Below are 15,815 nucleotides of genomic sequence, written 5' to 3' on the forward strand. Positions count from 1 at the left end.
TTTATTCCTTCATAGATTTTCCAGACTCACCACCTGTATTGGAACTGGCTGCCTCCTGTACATTGGACTTTGGGTGTAATTATCCCGCCTAGTGACTGTACACTGAATAGGGTTACGCGCCCCCTTTTATGTGGTATCTGTTGTCTGCACTAACATATATACATATGTAATAAGATTTTTACTCACCGTAAAATCCATTTCTCTGACTCCATTGGGGGGCACTGCGAGACTTTGGGGATATACCAAAGCTTCCTCAAGGGTGGGAATGCTCTGGACCAGCTGTACGCATAATCCTGCGACCAAAGCTTGCATCAGCCAATGCAAAGCCTTGAAAATCGATAACATTTAGTAAATGTGTGGACGGAAGACCAAGTCGCCGCTCTACACAACTGTTCCGCCGACGCCCCTTGTCTAGCCACCCAGTAGGCACCCACTGCCCTAATAGAAAGTGCCCTTAAGTTCTGCGGAACGGCTAGAGAAGCTGAAATGCAAGCCTCACGAATCGTGGACGTGATCCACCGGGCAATTGACTGCTTAGAAGCAGGCCAGCCTCTTTTATTGGCATTGTATAAAATAAAAGGATCTCTGGTCTTTCTGGTTAGAGATGTATGGTCTACATAACTCTGTAGAGCTTGTACCACATTCAAGTACTGCATAGACCCTTCTGAAGAGTCTTTCTTTGTCTTGAACGCAGGGACAACAATTTCCTGATTTAGGTGGAATCTAGAAACCACCTTAGGAACAAAAGACAGTTTGGTACGAAGGACCGCCCTATCGGCGTGAAATATAAGCAAGGGGGGGTCACAGCGAAGCGCCCCAAGCTCCGACACTCTCCGTGCTGAAGCTATAGCCAACAAAAATACCGTCTTCCACGTAAGATACCGTAAGTCAATAGACTGCAAAAAGGTTTAGAAAGAGCACGCAGAACCAAATTGAGGTTCCAGGGCTCGACAGGATGACAAAAAGGAGGTTGTATATGCAACCCCTGTAAAAATGTCCTGATATCTGAATATTCAGCAATCTTTTTTTGAAAATAGACAGAAAAGGCGGATATCTGACCCTTGAGGGAACCCAGACGTAACCCCTTTTGGACCCCATCCTGTAGAAAGTCCAGTAAGCGGGAAATCTTAAATTTTTAAGAGTGGAACCCCTTACACTCACACCACCCAATATATGTCTTCCACAGTACGCAATATATGGAAGATGAAGCAGGCTATCTGGCCCTAATCATGGTGGTTATAACATCCTGAGAGAAACCCTTAGCCTTAAGTACTAGGGTTTCAATAGCCAGGCCGTCAAAGCCAGCTGATCTAAACCTTGGTAATGGAATGGACCCTGAACCAGAAGATCAGCCTGCATGGGAAACCGGGATGGAGGAGCCCCTGCTAACAGCAGATCTGAGAACCACGCTCTGCGAGGCCAAAATGGAGCTATTGGAATAGCGGGAACACTCTCCCTCTTCCCCTTATTTAGCACCCGCGCCATCATTGGAATGGGCAGGAAAATGTACACCATCTGGTACTGTCAAGGGGCCGACATTGCATCTACTATTTCCGCCGCTGGGTCTCGAGCTCTTGCGCCGAAGCGCGGAACCTGATGGTTCAGTCTGGACGCCATCAGGTCTATGTCCTGACGGCCCCAACGCTCCACCAGTAAGGAGAATACCTGTGTCACTCACCGGACCGTGAGTGCCTCTGCGCTGGTGCGTGGCTCCCTAGCCTTCCTGCCGGCACCTGTCCTAAACCGCGGCCGTCCGCCATCCTAATGGACTGCGCACACGCAGCTCCCAAGAACTCTTGTGACTGTTGCTTTTAATCCAAATTGGTTGATCAGGCAACTCCCTATTTAAGGCACCTGTGTGCATTACCTCATTGCCTGATCTTGGAGTCTCATTCCCTGTGAGTCTCTGAAGGTGTTCCCTGTGTTCTACTAGTGTCTTCAGTTTCCTGCTGATTCCTGAACTACTCATCGCTGGTTTCCATACCCGCTACTATCTCCTGTTTCCTGCCTGTGTCCTCAGCTGGACTCTGATTACCGGATCTACTCACCTGTGGTTCCTACACTCGTCTCTGCCGTCCAGTGTCTCTGCAGTTCCTGCATCTCCCTGTGGACAGACTGTTCTACTGAATAGCGGTATGCCTATCTGTTATTGACTTTCTATGTTTACTCTGCATATCCGCTAGGACAAGTCTCCACGCTCAGCAGCGGTATCCATTATTCCGTTATTGCTATGCTGCATACCTGTTTGGAATTAACTGTACTACTCAGTCGTTATATGCATAACTGTGATTGACTATCCATTATTGGCCTGCATATCTGTGCTGAGCAAGTCTCTACCAAGCAGCGCCACACATACCGTTATATAGACTTTGTTGGATACGCTGCATACCTATTGGGATCAAGTTCCTCTGTGCTCTCAGTGTCTGCATCCTATTATCTTTGTATGCTTCCACTCATCAACACTTGTACACATCCTCACCTATTAAGCAGTGGTACAACTTGCTATATGCAGACCACTGACTTCCCCGCTACCTACCTGCACATGGACAAGTCTCTTCACCATAAGCAGTGGTACAACTTGCTTTACGCAGGCCACTGACTTCCATACACCTCCCTGCACCTACTCACGTCCATCCTGATCTCCGTGTTCAAACCTGCCTTTCCACTATATCAGCTAGAGGCTGATTCATTGACTTTCCTATTATTTATTGGCATTCTCTCTCCATCTGCTGTGATATCTGTTCCGCTAATCACCCCGCTACCAGAGGACCGTTGTGAGAACTTCACTACTCTGGTAAGCCCAGACATCTGGTGAAATCCTGGGCAAGACTCCTAGTGCCCGTGACAACCTGACTCTTTAGAGCCCATTCCCCGGGATGAAGAGTATGTCTGCTGAGGAAGTCTGCTTCCCAATTCTTCACCCCCGGAATGTGAATGGCTGAAATCTTGGGGACCTGATGTTCTGCCCCCGCTAATATGCGTCTGGTCTCTCAGCTGGCAGCCACGCTCGAATACCGAGACCATTGTCCCCATAAGCTTCATGCAACTGAGTACCGAGACTCTCTTTTCATTAGCATGGCTCTGGTCCTTTTCTGCTGGAAGATAAACCCTCAGAGACTGAGTATCAAAAAACAGACCCAAGAAGAAGCGCATCTGTTGAGTTGGCTTAAGAGATGACTTGGGTAAAATCAACACCCAGCAGTGACTCTGAAGAAACTGCACAACAGTCTGAATCTGTTGGGATAGAAGAAGTGCAGACGGTGCCTTCAACAAGAGGTCGTCTAGATAAGGGATAGTTGTTATACCCTTCTGGCGCAAAAGACTGGCCATGACTGCCCTGATTTTGGTAAAGACTCTGGGGGCGGTAGCCAGGCCGAAGGGGAGAGCCCTGTACTGATAATGCGCCTCTCCTACTGCAAACCGAAGGAGACTCTGGTGTCCCTCCCAAATCGGTACATGCAGATAGGCATCCTTGATGTCTAACGATGGCAAAAACTCCCCTTTTTGAATACTCAGCTGCTTGTTTAATGACTGAAGATTCAGGATGTGCCGGAAGGATACATCTGGCCTTGGCACCAGGAAGAGGTTTGAATAAAAACCTAGACCCCTTTCTAGAGGAGGAACATAAACTAATACCTGCACCGTCAGAAGCTTTTGAATAGCTTCCTGAAGTGCGACACGTCTGAGGGGACAAGAGGGGGAGAAGAGTGACAAGGAATCTGTGACAGGGAGAGTGGGCTAGGTCTATGACATAACCTCCGGGACACCATTCCTCGAGATCTATTGTGGACATCCACCACTGATCGCTTAATTGAAGCAGACATGCCCCCACCTGATGCTCCCCCCGAAGAACTCTGTCACGCGGAGGGCCTGTCTGTTGGGCGAGAAGAACCTCTCCTCGCTGCACCTCTACCTCCTCTGCTTCTATTAGCGGATGCCCTTGACGCTGAGTACTGCCCTATATTAAGGGTACCTCCCCCACGGGAAAAACTCAGAAAGGAGCGAAACCTACCCTGACGGGACCTGTTGGAGACATTGGGAAGAGAAGTGCTCCTTCCCCCCGTAGTCTCCCTGAATAACCCTTTGGAGCACTGCCCCGAATAGTGTTAATCCGTCAAAAGGTAAAAATCTCTAATGCTCTCTTAGAGTCTGCATGTACCGACCATGTCCGTAACCCTATGTTAGGACGAGTCGCTACAATAAGAGCGGAGGCCTTTGTATTCACTGACACTGCAGCCCTGGATGCGTTTGCCACATACTACGAGGTCTCTAGTACATGCTCTGCAAGATTTAAGAGTTCTGTACGTGGAGTATTGTCTCTCAGACCTTTAATCAAAGCTTCCATCCATAATTGCACGGCCTTGTTAGCCCAGGCCACAGGCATATATGGTCTAAACAAACTTCCTACAGCAGCGTATGCAGAGCGAAGGGCTAAATCACACTTTTTATCCATGTAATCTTTTAGAGCTATCCGTTCTTGATTACAAGAATAGCCGAGGATGAAGCTAAACGGGCTACCAGGGTATCAACCCTAGGTAATGACTCCCCTTTTACTGTGTCCTCAGGTGGCAGAGGATAAAGGGATTTAAATTTTTCCCAGTATCATAAATTGTTTATTTGGCATATGCCAAGCTTCCGAAATAATCTCCAACATCTCTGGAGAATGAGGGAATGTAGCCAACTGAGCCTTAGCTCTTTTAAATAAAGATATACCCGTGGGAGTTGAGGGCTCAGGATCAGCAAACCCTAAAGTATGCCCGATTCCTAAAATTAGACTATCCACACTAGTGGAAACGGAGTCCAGATCATAACGGCCCTCCCCTTCCGGGTCTACATCTACCTCACCTTCCTCTTCCGAGGAGAGATCAGAGCCCAGATCTAGGGCCAGACCTCTATCAGTAAGAGTTCTCTTACCCCTCTGGGAAATAGCTAGTAACCTATCTTCCCTGTGGGTTGACTGCCTGCAAGTGTAAGTGGGGTAGTGTTTTCACGTACCTCTGTTACCCACAGCATAACGGTCGTCATTCTTTCCACAGCCGAAGGGAAGGATTGCAGCCAAAGCGGTTCCACCACTGCAGAGGATAAATTCTGGACTGCGCTGTTTCGCCTCTGAGCGTCCGCAGTACAAGCTGCGCAAAGGGTGTTTCGGTCCGTGTGTCCAACAGAAAATACTGTATTACATTTCGCACAGTTATAATACATTACAGAAGGCACAGAGTGACCCTTGCCTTTAGCAGTCCCCTTCTCAGCCATTGTCCTGCTTCTTAAAATTATTATTAAAAGAAAAGCATACAAAAGGGAGACTGATAAGTTCTGGAGACTCCTATACCAGAAAGTCTCACAAACTATAAGCACTCCTCCTAATGCAAAAAACCTGAAAAGTATTGTCTGTGAAAATTTACCTAGAAATAACTCACTAAACAAAATTACACCTCCACAATGACTATTCCAATACAAGCCTGTATCCAGAAGTCTGTCCGCAGAGGAAAGGCACAGCAAAGGGGTATTCAGGCAGCGCTGACACGCTGTCTCTTTAGTGATTGTACACAAGCAGACTCGGTGCTGCGCGCGGGAAACAGCTTGGGAGGAAGGAGGATATCATGAATTCTCCACCCCTTCCTCTGTTTCTGGCCACCCTGCTTGCCTCCGCTATCTGGGTCCCATGAAGACCTTCCAAAACGGCCACCCAGAAACGGTGGAAGCGCTGATATTAAATTATGCCCAGAAGCGCTTGTCCAATAAAGCGGTGAAACTCACCTCATAAGAGTGTGAGCGCCGCTATGTCCCCAAACTAACTTGCTCGTTGCCATATGGGCGAGCGGGGACCTGCCGGCAAGGACGCGGCAGGGGAGAAGAGGCTGAAGCACACTTTCTCCCTCTGACCGCTCTTATGTAGGGAACTGTGGCCGCGGATTCCCTCCGCTAAAACAGGCTTCTTCACACAGCCCCCCTTCTATCTATCTATGGAATGCCGGCAGAGGGTGCAAGGTAAAAGAGCGCCAGGCTTCGGATACCTGCGCTGAGGGTCCCCAGAGAGCAGAGCTATGTCTTACTCACTGTTTTCCTGGGTCTTCATCTAACCCTGCGCTGCACCTATAGGGACAGGAAAATAAAAACATGTAAACCTATAAGACTAAACAGAGTATAGGCAGGAGCCTATACTCTAGTGACCTTGACTCTTCAGTCACTTACAAAAAACTGAGGATCTCTCTGGAGAGGAGGGGCATAGCAGGGGAGACTTAGCAGTTAAAGTGACAAGTGACTCCTGAGCCCACTACTATACCCAATGTCTCGCAGTGCCCCCCAATGGCAGGAAAGAGAAAATTATTTTATATATATATACATATACACACACACACGAATGGTAGAATCACTATGTTCTTTCATTAAACTGTTTACAATAAATTTTGGTTATTCAAATGCCACAGGAAATACTTATATTGGTTCTGTAATTTTTGAGATTACATTTGCTGACTAGAAGACTTCGTAATATATTTCACATTTTGCCTTTTAAAGTTGGTTTAGCTTAGAAATAAGGATCATGTGCAACTAACCTGCAATCCTGTTGCTCATCACCACCTTGTATCTCCACTGGGCTTCAGAAATATATTTAGACAGCTGGATCACTCGATTGTTAAAGTCCTCATCTGCCATAGATATGTTAAGACTTGTAAACAGCTCCTGCTCATCATTGAGAGCGTGTTCACTCAACTGAAGAGAGTCTTTTACTACCTCGATTTGTTCTTTTAACATTTTTAAAAAAGTGTCTAACACAACTTCATCGACCAAGAATCCAGACAATCCTCTGGTGAAGTGTTTTAGGTCTAAATAGTTAGATCGCATTTCCCATAAAGTGCTTTGAGCCTTTTCTGATGCAGTTGGGGTTGATCCTTGAGAGATACCAGGCAAATCAGCAATCTTAAGATTACCATGGTTATGCTGGGGACTTTCAATGGGAGATATAAATAAAGACTCTCCCTGGTCAAGGCTGTTTCCTAAGCTCCCAAGTCTACCAACTTCCAAGTCCAAGTCTTCATCAACCTCTCCCATGGCATAGTCTTCTGGAAGTGGAGGCTCTGTGCTCAGCTCAGTCAGTGATACAAACAATAGGGAGAAGATGTTCTCCAAGATCTCCAATCTCATTGAAAAAGGCAGAAGAGATAAGCAATACTGGCACTTCGTAATATACTGTACAAAAAGATTTGAGTAGTCTGCAGTAGAAAACAAACATAAATTAATATGAAAACTTACCACCAAAACACAGAAGTTAATTTGGATGTTAACAGATAATGAATGCTACCTTGAGAAGCACAGTGCTCCTTCCCCAAGGATTTTGCACACTCTGTATCCTCCATGGAGCCGTTCAGCTGGCTGGTATGGCAATCCATGCACTGAACATGCTTGTGAGTGTTTACACACAGTGCATAAATGGCATACTTCATTGCACAGAACGCCTGAAACACAACAGTGTTGCGATGCTGCAGATGGTCATGGTCATCTCGATTATTTACAGAAACTGCAAGCAAGAATGAGTAGTTCAATCATCTGTATGATTTAAATGGTAGATAGCAGAGACCACACGTTATATTATATATAAAAAAAAATATCCCACTATCTTTCAGCCAGGATTAAAACAAAAACAAAAATATTGAGGCAGCTTGTCAGGGAACTTGAAAGTCACATTTACTAGTGAATATGAATTAAATAACCTCTGATTTTCTAGGTGTTTTTTCATTAATTTACTGGTTTTAGTTATGAAGGGAGAAGACAATAAAATGATTAGCAGTAGTCAGCACCAGGTAGCTTCTGCAAAGGCTAATAAGTTCATCAGGTGCAGTAAAATAGACTTTCTGCAAAAACCTTTTGAAGCTTTGAAAAAAATTCAGAGGAAGCACACATCTAAGTTAAAGCATTTTGTTCATTCCTCTTCAAGGGAGGAGGCGGAGATGGACTTCCAGCTGCACCCGAAAGTAGTGACAATCAGCAAATATGGGGCAGAAGCCTGCAAGTAATTAAAGTGGCCCCTCTCCTATAATACACGGACATTGCAGGGCTGTACACTACACCTACAAATGTCACTGCCTAAACTGACAGTATGGAAATCCCCACTAAACATACTACCAACTGGTAATAAATGTAGTACAACACTGGGTATGCATTCTACTCAGATGGGGTAAAAACAAGGACATTTGAATCATTGGAAAGCATATGCAATAGTTGCCAGATCATACCAATCCCCTGGAAAAGTTAGAGAGAAAGAAGAAAGGTGAGCCCTCTAACCAGACATGACGCAAACTAATGACATAGAAAACAGACTCTGCCGGTGTACTGTAAGGACGGTTGTGTTATATCAATGTTTCACAAATCCAGTGTTCAGGGACCCCCAACTATGCATGTTTTCCAGGTCACAATTGAAGTAATTAGTACAACCTGTGGATCTTTCAAAATGTGTCAGTCAGTAATGAATACACCTGTGCTCCAGCAAAGACATATGGAGAACAGGTACTGTTGGGGGTTCCTGAGGACTGGGTTTGGGAAACACTGTTATATGATAAGGCAGAAGGGAGAGACCCCCCACTTTGCAGCTAGGTGTTCATAAACTGGAGTTATTTTGAGAAATGCGAGAGGTCTAGGAAGCAAGTTAAAACTAACTAAGGATTTGGACCGTGTCAGAAAGTAAGCGCCTGAATATTTCTTCTTTTTTATTGCGTTTCCAGGAAACAGACTGCAGACAATCAGGTGCTCCTGGGTAGAATTACATTTTCAAACTAATTTCTCCACTTACTCCAGAGGAGTCTCTGTCTCAATTAGGTCATTGCTGTTTATCTATATATGCATCTAATAATTTATAGAGAAAATATATTTCCTGCACTGTGGAATTTGGAACATGGAATGCATACAGGTTAATGTTTATGTTCCCCTCCACGTTAAATCTTTTTTTTCTTGAAATAATTCCATGACAGAAAATACAATGGGTATGTTCCCTTTCCAGTTAAGGCACATACAGAATAAAAATCCCCCCAGATAGTATATAAAGGTAGCTCCTCCTCTTCCCCTATGCCTGAGTGACTTTGCACGCTTTTTTCTAAAAAAAGCGCAAACATTATAAGCATGGGTGGGAAAACTGGGTTGATTTGAGTATTTCAAGGAAAAGGAATAGTAAACATAATTCATATTTTTTCTGTTTAATACTCCATGCCAGCAGCCACTATAATGGGATTTACCAAATAAATACAATAAGGAGGGCTGGAAAAAAAAACACAAAGCCAAATAAAATGTAAACTGCAAAATCCAGAATTAATTTAGCGGCTGAGCGGAAAACGTCTTCCAAACAGAGAATCAGGACAATAAGATAGCTAGATAATGACAAGCGAAAGTCCACCCAGCCACTTTGCAAAGCTCCACAAAAAAACCCTGAGCCTTGCTTGCCCAAAATATTGTCACGGATCGCGTGGGCCCTCACAATCTCTGGCATCTTATGGCCTTTACTCTTGTATGCCTCTATAAGAACTTCTTTGATACATCTGGAAATGGCTTGTTTAGAAGGAACGTACACTTTCTGAGGCTGAGCCAGAACCACGGAGAGTTGTTCTGTGTTTCAGAAGCTTTCTGTTCTGGACAGATTGCTCTTTCCAAGTCAAATGAAGTTTTCTTTCTTTTCCATTTTTAGGCTGTGGACAGAAAGATGGCAATACAACATCCTAATTAATGTGAAACCTAGATACTACCTTGTGCAGAAATTCAGGATTGGCTCAAAATACCACTTTATCTGCATAGATGTTCAGCAAGGGCTCCTTGGACCAAAGTGTCCAACCCTGAGAGCAAAAGTAATCGCCACCAGTAAAATCGCCTTGAGTGTCCATCACAACAAAACTTCTTGCAGTGGTTTAAAAGGGTCAGACATCAGAGTGTTAAGAACTAAATTGAGGTCTCATGGAACCACAGGTTCTGATGGAGGGGAGAATCCTATTCAGCGCTTGGAAGAAAATAAATTAAATCTTATGATACTATCTTGGTGTCGAAAGAACACAATCTGAGCAGATACATGTACCTTCAGTGTAGAGGAAGCAAGATCTTTGCTGAAACCATCCTGGAGAAAATTAAGGATCTGTGAAATAATTAGGGCAGCTGGATTGAAATTAGAATTACACCATATGGAAAAAAATTCTTACAAATACCGTAATTGATCTGAATCATTTGTCTTTCTTGCCTGTAACAGTGTGTTGATTACTTGTTCTGAGACTCACTTTTTCATGAGCAGATCCAGCTTAATCTACACGACATTATTGCCAGTGTCTTTGGGCTTTGAAGTGGTCGCCCTTGGGGCAGTATATCTGGCTGAAGAGGTAAAGGCTAAGGCCGTTACAGGAGACTCTGCATGGAACCATGGACAGCAAGGCCTAAATGGAATAATTTCTATTACTTCCGGCTGTCCATGGAACGGTCAGAGCATCTATTCTCCCCGACTCTGGAATCCTATGTAGAGTGAAGAATCTGGTAACTTCTGCATTTCTGCTGGATATTGTGATGTCCACTTGAAGCCTGAATCTTCCCAATCAGTAGCTGGAACATCTCCTGGATGAATCTGTTCTCAGCTGAGGTAATCAGCTATTACATTCTATTTGACTAATACATGCAATGCCAAGAGTGACTTGAGATTTCTCTGAGAATTGTGAGAAGGCTTCACGTGATTCCTCTGCGTTTTAATTGTTCCAAATGGAGATCTCACATGTGTCATCTTGCCGAAGCGACGATACCTATGGTGAAGGAAAACATCCTGAACAATTAAATACCCTTTCTTATTTATATCAGACGATGAGTCTGTATTAGACATGCCAGAGACTGGATCTTGATACACCTTTTTTCTAACCGAGACACTTTTACCTGTATGTTGTCTAGCTGGACTTCCAGAAACTTTATTCGTTGTGATGAGATGACTTTGCTTTCTTCACAACCCATCAATGTTATTGCAGGAAAATTATTAACTGAGCAGTCATGCAGTTGACAATGTGTTCTGAACTCCCCACCAACAGAATGTAATCCAGATAAGGCTATATCTGGACTCCTTGTTTCCTCAATTCAGCCATCAGTGAGACTGTCACCTTTGCACAAGTTCTCGGACATGTCGGCAGCCTGAAGGGCTACCAAGTGTACTGAAAGTGTTAGCACAAGACCTGAACCTAAGGAATTTACTGTGATAAACTGCAACATGGGTATGAAAATAGGCATCATTAAGGTCTCGATGTTAAAAAAATCCCCAGGTGAAAATGTCTAGTATGAACAAACTGAGTCTCCTTAGATATAGAACAGTGGAAAAGGACCCAGATGACTTTTGACAAGGTAGAATCTGGTAAAGAAGCCTAGACCTTCTTGTTCTGCAGAAAAAAGAGAATTTGCATGAGCCAATATTAAGGATTGCAGACTTTGTGCAAGGGCACAAACCAAGTGACTCTTCAAGCAACCCGAGCCCATTGTCCTTGCTCTGAAAGCAATGGTATCCAAAGATGCTTCACACAAAAACGCTCTGCCTCTCTGAGTAACTTCAATGCTTTTCAACATGCATTGTCTGATAATTTTTATACAGATGACCAAGAGAAAGTTGTCTAAGTTCCCTGGCCACTGAAGCCATAGCTACACCATTTCAAAGAAGTTCCAGATTCAATATGAAGATTTTTTTATTTATTTTTTTTTAAAAAAAGAAACCCCATCTTCCTATACATGGCATCTCGGAGTGGACCCCCATCTTAAATAGGAAAAATAGTTGGCTGGGAGGGGTATTTAGCTTCCTTTTTGAGAACTGTGATTTTGGCAAAGATACCTGTAAATTTTTATGCTATATGTCTGGTAGTCCATCTGTACAGGTGGCAGTGGCCACATTCATAGGGTGAAGGCAGGCAGCTGTTATTTTGGAATTTAAAGAGGAGACGAGCATGGGGGACTATTTTTTTTTTTTTTGAAGATTACATTAATCATCAATAGCAGACTATTGATTGTTGGGTACTCTAATGGATCCAAATTATATAGTCTAGAATAGAAGATTTAAAATTCATTAGCAATCAATTCTGTGTTAAAGATCGCTCTTTCAGCTGGGCTTTTAAATATCAGACCGTATTTTAAAATTGCTCTGACTGAGCATTCACAAAAATAAAGAATCAGCTTCATCATATGTGCTGTCTAAGTGCCAGGATGCTAGCTATCTAGATAAGTTATTAAGATCTAGTTTGATAAAAATCCTGATACACACATCTTAGTGTGTATTTACAAACACACTAAAAAAGGGTGGTGGGGATTTGTCTGAAGTAATGTATGATATTGGGAGGTCTTACCCAGTATTGTTTTATTACTATTTGTTCCCAATTGTAAAGCGCTACGAAATTGCTGGCACTATATAAATAAAATGGATGAAATATTTTAAAAAAAGTTGTAAGAACAAAAAAAGCACCCCACCTTCAGTTGAGAGTCCCCTCTGCAGAAGCTTCAGAACCTCATCCTCTTTAAGCTCTGGCAGGTTAGTAAGATGATGAAGAATATACAGAGCAGAATGACTGTCCAGGCTACTTAGGTGATGCAAAAAGTCTTTCTTAGGAATATCTTGCCTATGCAATTACAAAACAGAATGAGAGATTAAATTTCCTAAACAGACAGTATATGTACGTAATTTAAACTATTTTAACAAAAACTTTGTTAAAAAAAAAGTTTAATTCTACATTAAAATGATAAGTCCAGTCCATTTTTAGTTTACCCAGAGTGTATCAAGAACTTGCCCTTTGTGCAGATTATTTCATCCTGAGCAAATGATCAGAGATATGATAGGGGCTGTACTGGCAAATAGAGGCTTCAGATCTATTTTTCCACAATCAATCAATTAAAATTATACCGTAACTTTGTTTTAAAGTTGGTGGCTATGATAAAGTTAATGTATACAATCACGCTTCCAGAGTTTTACGGCCAACCAGAGGTCGACTTCAAAACAGAGAGAAGAAACTAGACAAAATATGTTATTGATGGTGTGTTGACTATACTGTTATACAAGGAAATATTAGCAATAGAAGCATACAAATACAGCAAAAAAAAATGGTTACATACCTGCTGTGTTCTATGCACCATTCTAAAGCGTCTACTTGAAACAAAAGTCCATGACAGAATTGTTTTAATACTGAATCGTTGCATAGATCCTGTAAAATACACAAAGAATCCTTTATTGGTTGTGATAAATTGGTGTTTTGATCTTGTCCTCTGTGATACATTGTGAGACAAATGCTACTATGGTGTTTAAGCCAGAGTTATCAGAAAAAGGGGATTTACGTACTTACGTTAAATCCGTTTCTCTGATTCCGTCTGGGGGACACTGCTTACCATGGGTTGTGGAGGGAGCTTGGGGAGTTGGCACCTAACTAGTTAACTTTTAGTACTGCCGACAGACCCCTCCCCTCTACAATCCCCCTGCCCTCTCTTGTTCAGTTAATTAAAAAGCCCAAGGAGAAAAGGCCAGCCAAACAAGAGCACACAGAAGAAAAGCAGAAGGGAGGGATCGCAGTGTCCCCCAGACGGAATCAGAGAAACGGATTTAACGTAAGTACATAAATCCTCTTTTCTCTTTCATCCAGTCTGGGGGACACTGCTTACCATGGGGACGTTATAAAGCAGCCCCCTAAGGGTGGGACTACTCTGAAAACCCCGCTCGTAAAGCACTACGAGCGAAATTTGCATCCGCGGATGCAAATACATTAAACTGATAAAATTTTGTAAAGGTGTGGACAGACGACCAGGTGGCTGCCCTGCAAAGCTGGTCTGCAGAAGCCCCATTTCTTGCTGCCCATGACGCCCCTACTGATCTGGTGGAATGGGCAGCAAGTCTCTCCGGCACAGGGCGGTTAGCCTTTATGTAAGCTTGCTTGATGGTTGACGTAATCCATCTTGCAATGAACTGTTTTGAGGCTGGCCAGCCTCTCTTATTAGCATCATAAAGGACAAACAGGGAATCCGTACATCTAATCTGAGAAGTTCTTTTGACATAAATGCGGAGAGCCCTAACCACATCTAACTTTTCCATAGACCGTTGATCCGACTGGGAAGAAGATGAATAAACCGGAACTACAATTTCCTGGTTAAGATGGAAAGCCGAAACTACTTTTGGAACGAAAGAAGGGAGGGTTCTTAACACCGCTCTGTCCTCGTGGAAAACCAAATATGGTTCCCGACAAGACAGAGCTACTAATTCCGAAACTCTTCAAGCGGATGTGATAGCCAAAAGAAAAAAGGACCTTCCAGGTCAACCACTTTAAATCTGCCACACGGAATGGCTCAAAAGGAGGCCCCTTAAGCATATCCAGTACCAGGTTGAGATCCCATGGTGCTGTAGGCGGAACATAGAGAGGCTGAATATGCAAGACTCCCTGGAGAAAAGTCCTAATATCTGGCAAATCTGCTAATTTCATATGAAAAAATACTGAAAGTGCCGAAACCTGGACTTTTAGGGAACCTAACCTAAGACCTGCTTCCAGGCCATCCTGAAGGAAAGCTAACAAGCGAGGGAGGCGAAAAGAGGACGAGTGGCATGTCCTATTTTCGCACCATCTAATGTAGGCTCTCCAAATCCGGTGATAGATGCGAGCTGAAACTGGCTTCCTAGCTCTCATCATAGTGTTCACCACACTGGAGAAAAAACCTCTAGCCCTCCAGAGGCTGGCTTCAACAGCCATGCCGTTAAACTGAGCTGAGGTAAATTCTGGTGACGGAAGGGACCCTGCAGAAGAAGGCCGTCTCGAGACGGAAGACAGAACCCCTGTCCTTCCGCCATAAAGATTATGTCTGCGTACCAGACTTGGCGCGGCTTTGAGGGAGCTATTAGAATTACTGGCAGACCGCTCTGCCTTACTCGTCTGAGAACGCGAGGAAGCATGGGAATCGGAGGAAACAGGTATCCCATCCTGAACTCCCATGACATCGTCATGACGTAAAAGGATTCGCTAAAGGATCTCTTGCCCTTGCGCAAAACCCGAGAACCTTCCTGTTGTGTCTGGAGGCCATGAGATCTATGTCCGGAAGACCCCACCTCTGAACCAGAGACTGAAAGACTTCCGGATGGAGTGACCACTCCCCCGGCATCATCTGGTTTCGACTTAGTCGGCCTCCCAATTCTTTATTCCTGGAATAAATACTGCAGATATTGCTGGAACATATTGTTCTGCCCAAATCAAGATCTGAGCTGCAATTTTCATTGAAGCTGTACTCCTGGTTCCTCCCTGTCTGTTGATATATGCCACAGCCGTGGCATTGTCGGACTGAACCCTGACAGGGTGGCCCTGGAGGTGGGCCTGGCCTCTCCTGAGGGCCAAAAGAATAGCCTTCAATTCCAGCACGTTTATAGATTGGTCGGTTCAGGAATCGGCCCTAAGGCCCTGGAGCCGGAGGTGTAGGATTACCGCCCCCCAACCTTTCAGGCTGGCGTCTGTCGTGGCTATGATCCATGACCATGGAGTGAAGGATCTGCCTACCGTCATGTGATCCTGAATCAGCCACCACTGGAGTGATTCTCTCGTCCTCGGGGATAGAGAGATCCTCTGGAGATCTAAGCGTAGGTGGGATCCTGACCATTTCGTCAACAGATCCCACTGAAAACATCGAGAATGAGCTCGACCAAATGGAATAGTCTCGAAGGAGGCCACCATCTTTCCCAGCAGCCGCATGCACAAGTGGATTGAGGGGCTGGGAGAAGACAAGACCTGGGCTGTTATGCTTTGAATTGAAGCGACCTTCTCAACAGGCAGGAACACCTTTTGCTGGCTGGTGTCCATGATGAGGCCTAGGAAAAC

General features: G+C 44.2%; 1 protein-coding gene across 6 annotated transcripts in view; it reads right to left on the reverse strand.

Annotated features, from left to right (window-relative positions):
* The window catches only part of ZFYVE26 (zinc finger FYVE-type containing 26), a 229,724-nt gene that overhangs the window by 190,688 nt on the left and 23,221 nt on the right, over positions 1-15,815 (reverse strand). For all 6 annotated transcript variants that reach the window (XR_012680192.1, XM_075192465.1, XM_075192463.1 and 3 more), the window contains exons 2-5: positions 13,087-13,175; positions 12,448-12,596; positions 7,301-7,516; positions 6,555-7,211 (exon numbers count right to left, since the gene is read on the reverse strand). Coding sequence is in view for 5 of the 6 variants with exons in the window: in XM_075192465.1 (XP_075048566.1) it covers positions 6,555-7,211; positions 7,301-7,516; positions 12,448-12,596; positions 13,087-13,175 (1,111 nt within the window). In the remaining variant the exon portion in view is untranslated. The remainder of the gene's footprint in view (positions 1-6,554; positions 7,212-7,300; positions 7,517-12,447; positions 12,597-13,086; positions 13,176-15,815) is intronic.

Source organism: Mixophyes fleayi, chromosome 12, assembly GCF_038048845.1.
Source record: "Mixophyes fleayi isolate aMixFle1 chromosome 12, aMixFle1.hap1, whole genome shotgun sequence".
NCBI classification, from domain to species: Eukaryota; Metazoa; Chordata; class Amphibia; order Anura; family Limnodynastidae; genus Mixophyes; species Mixophyes fleayi.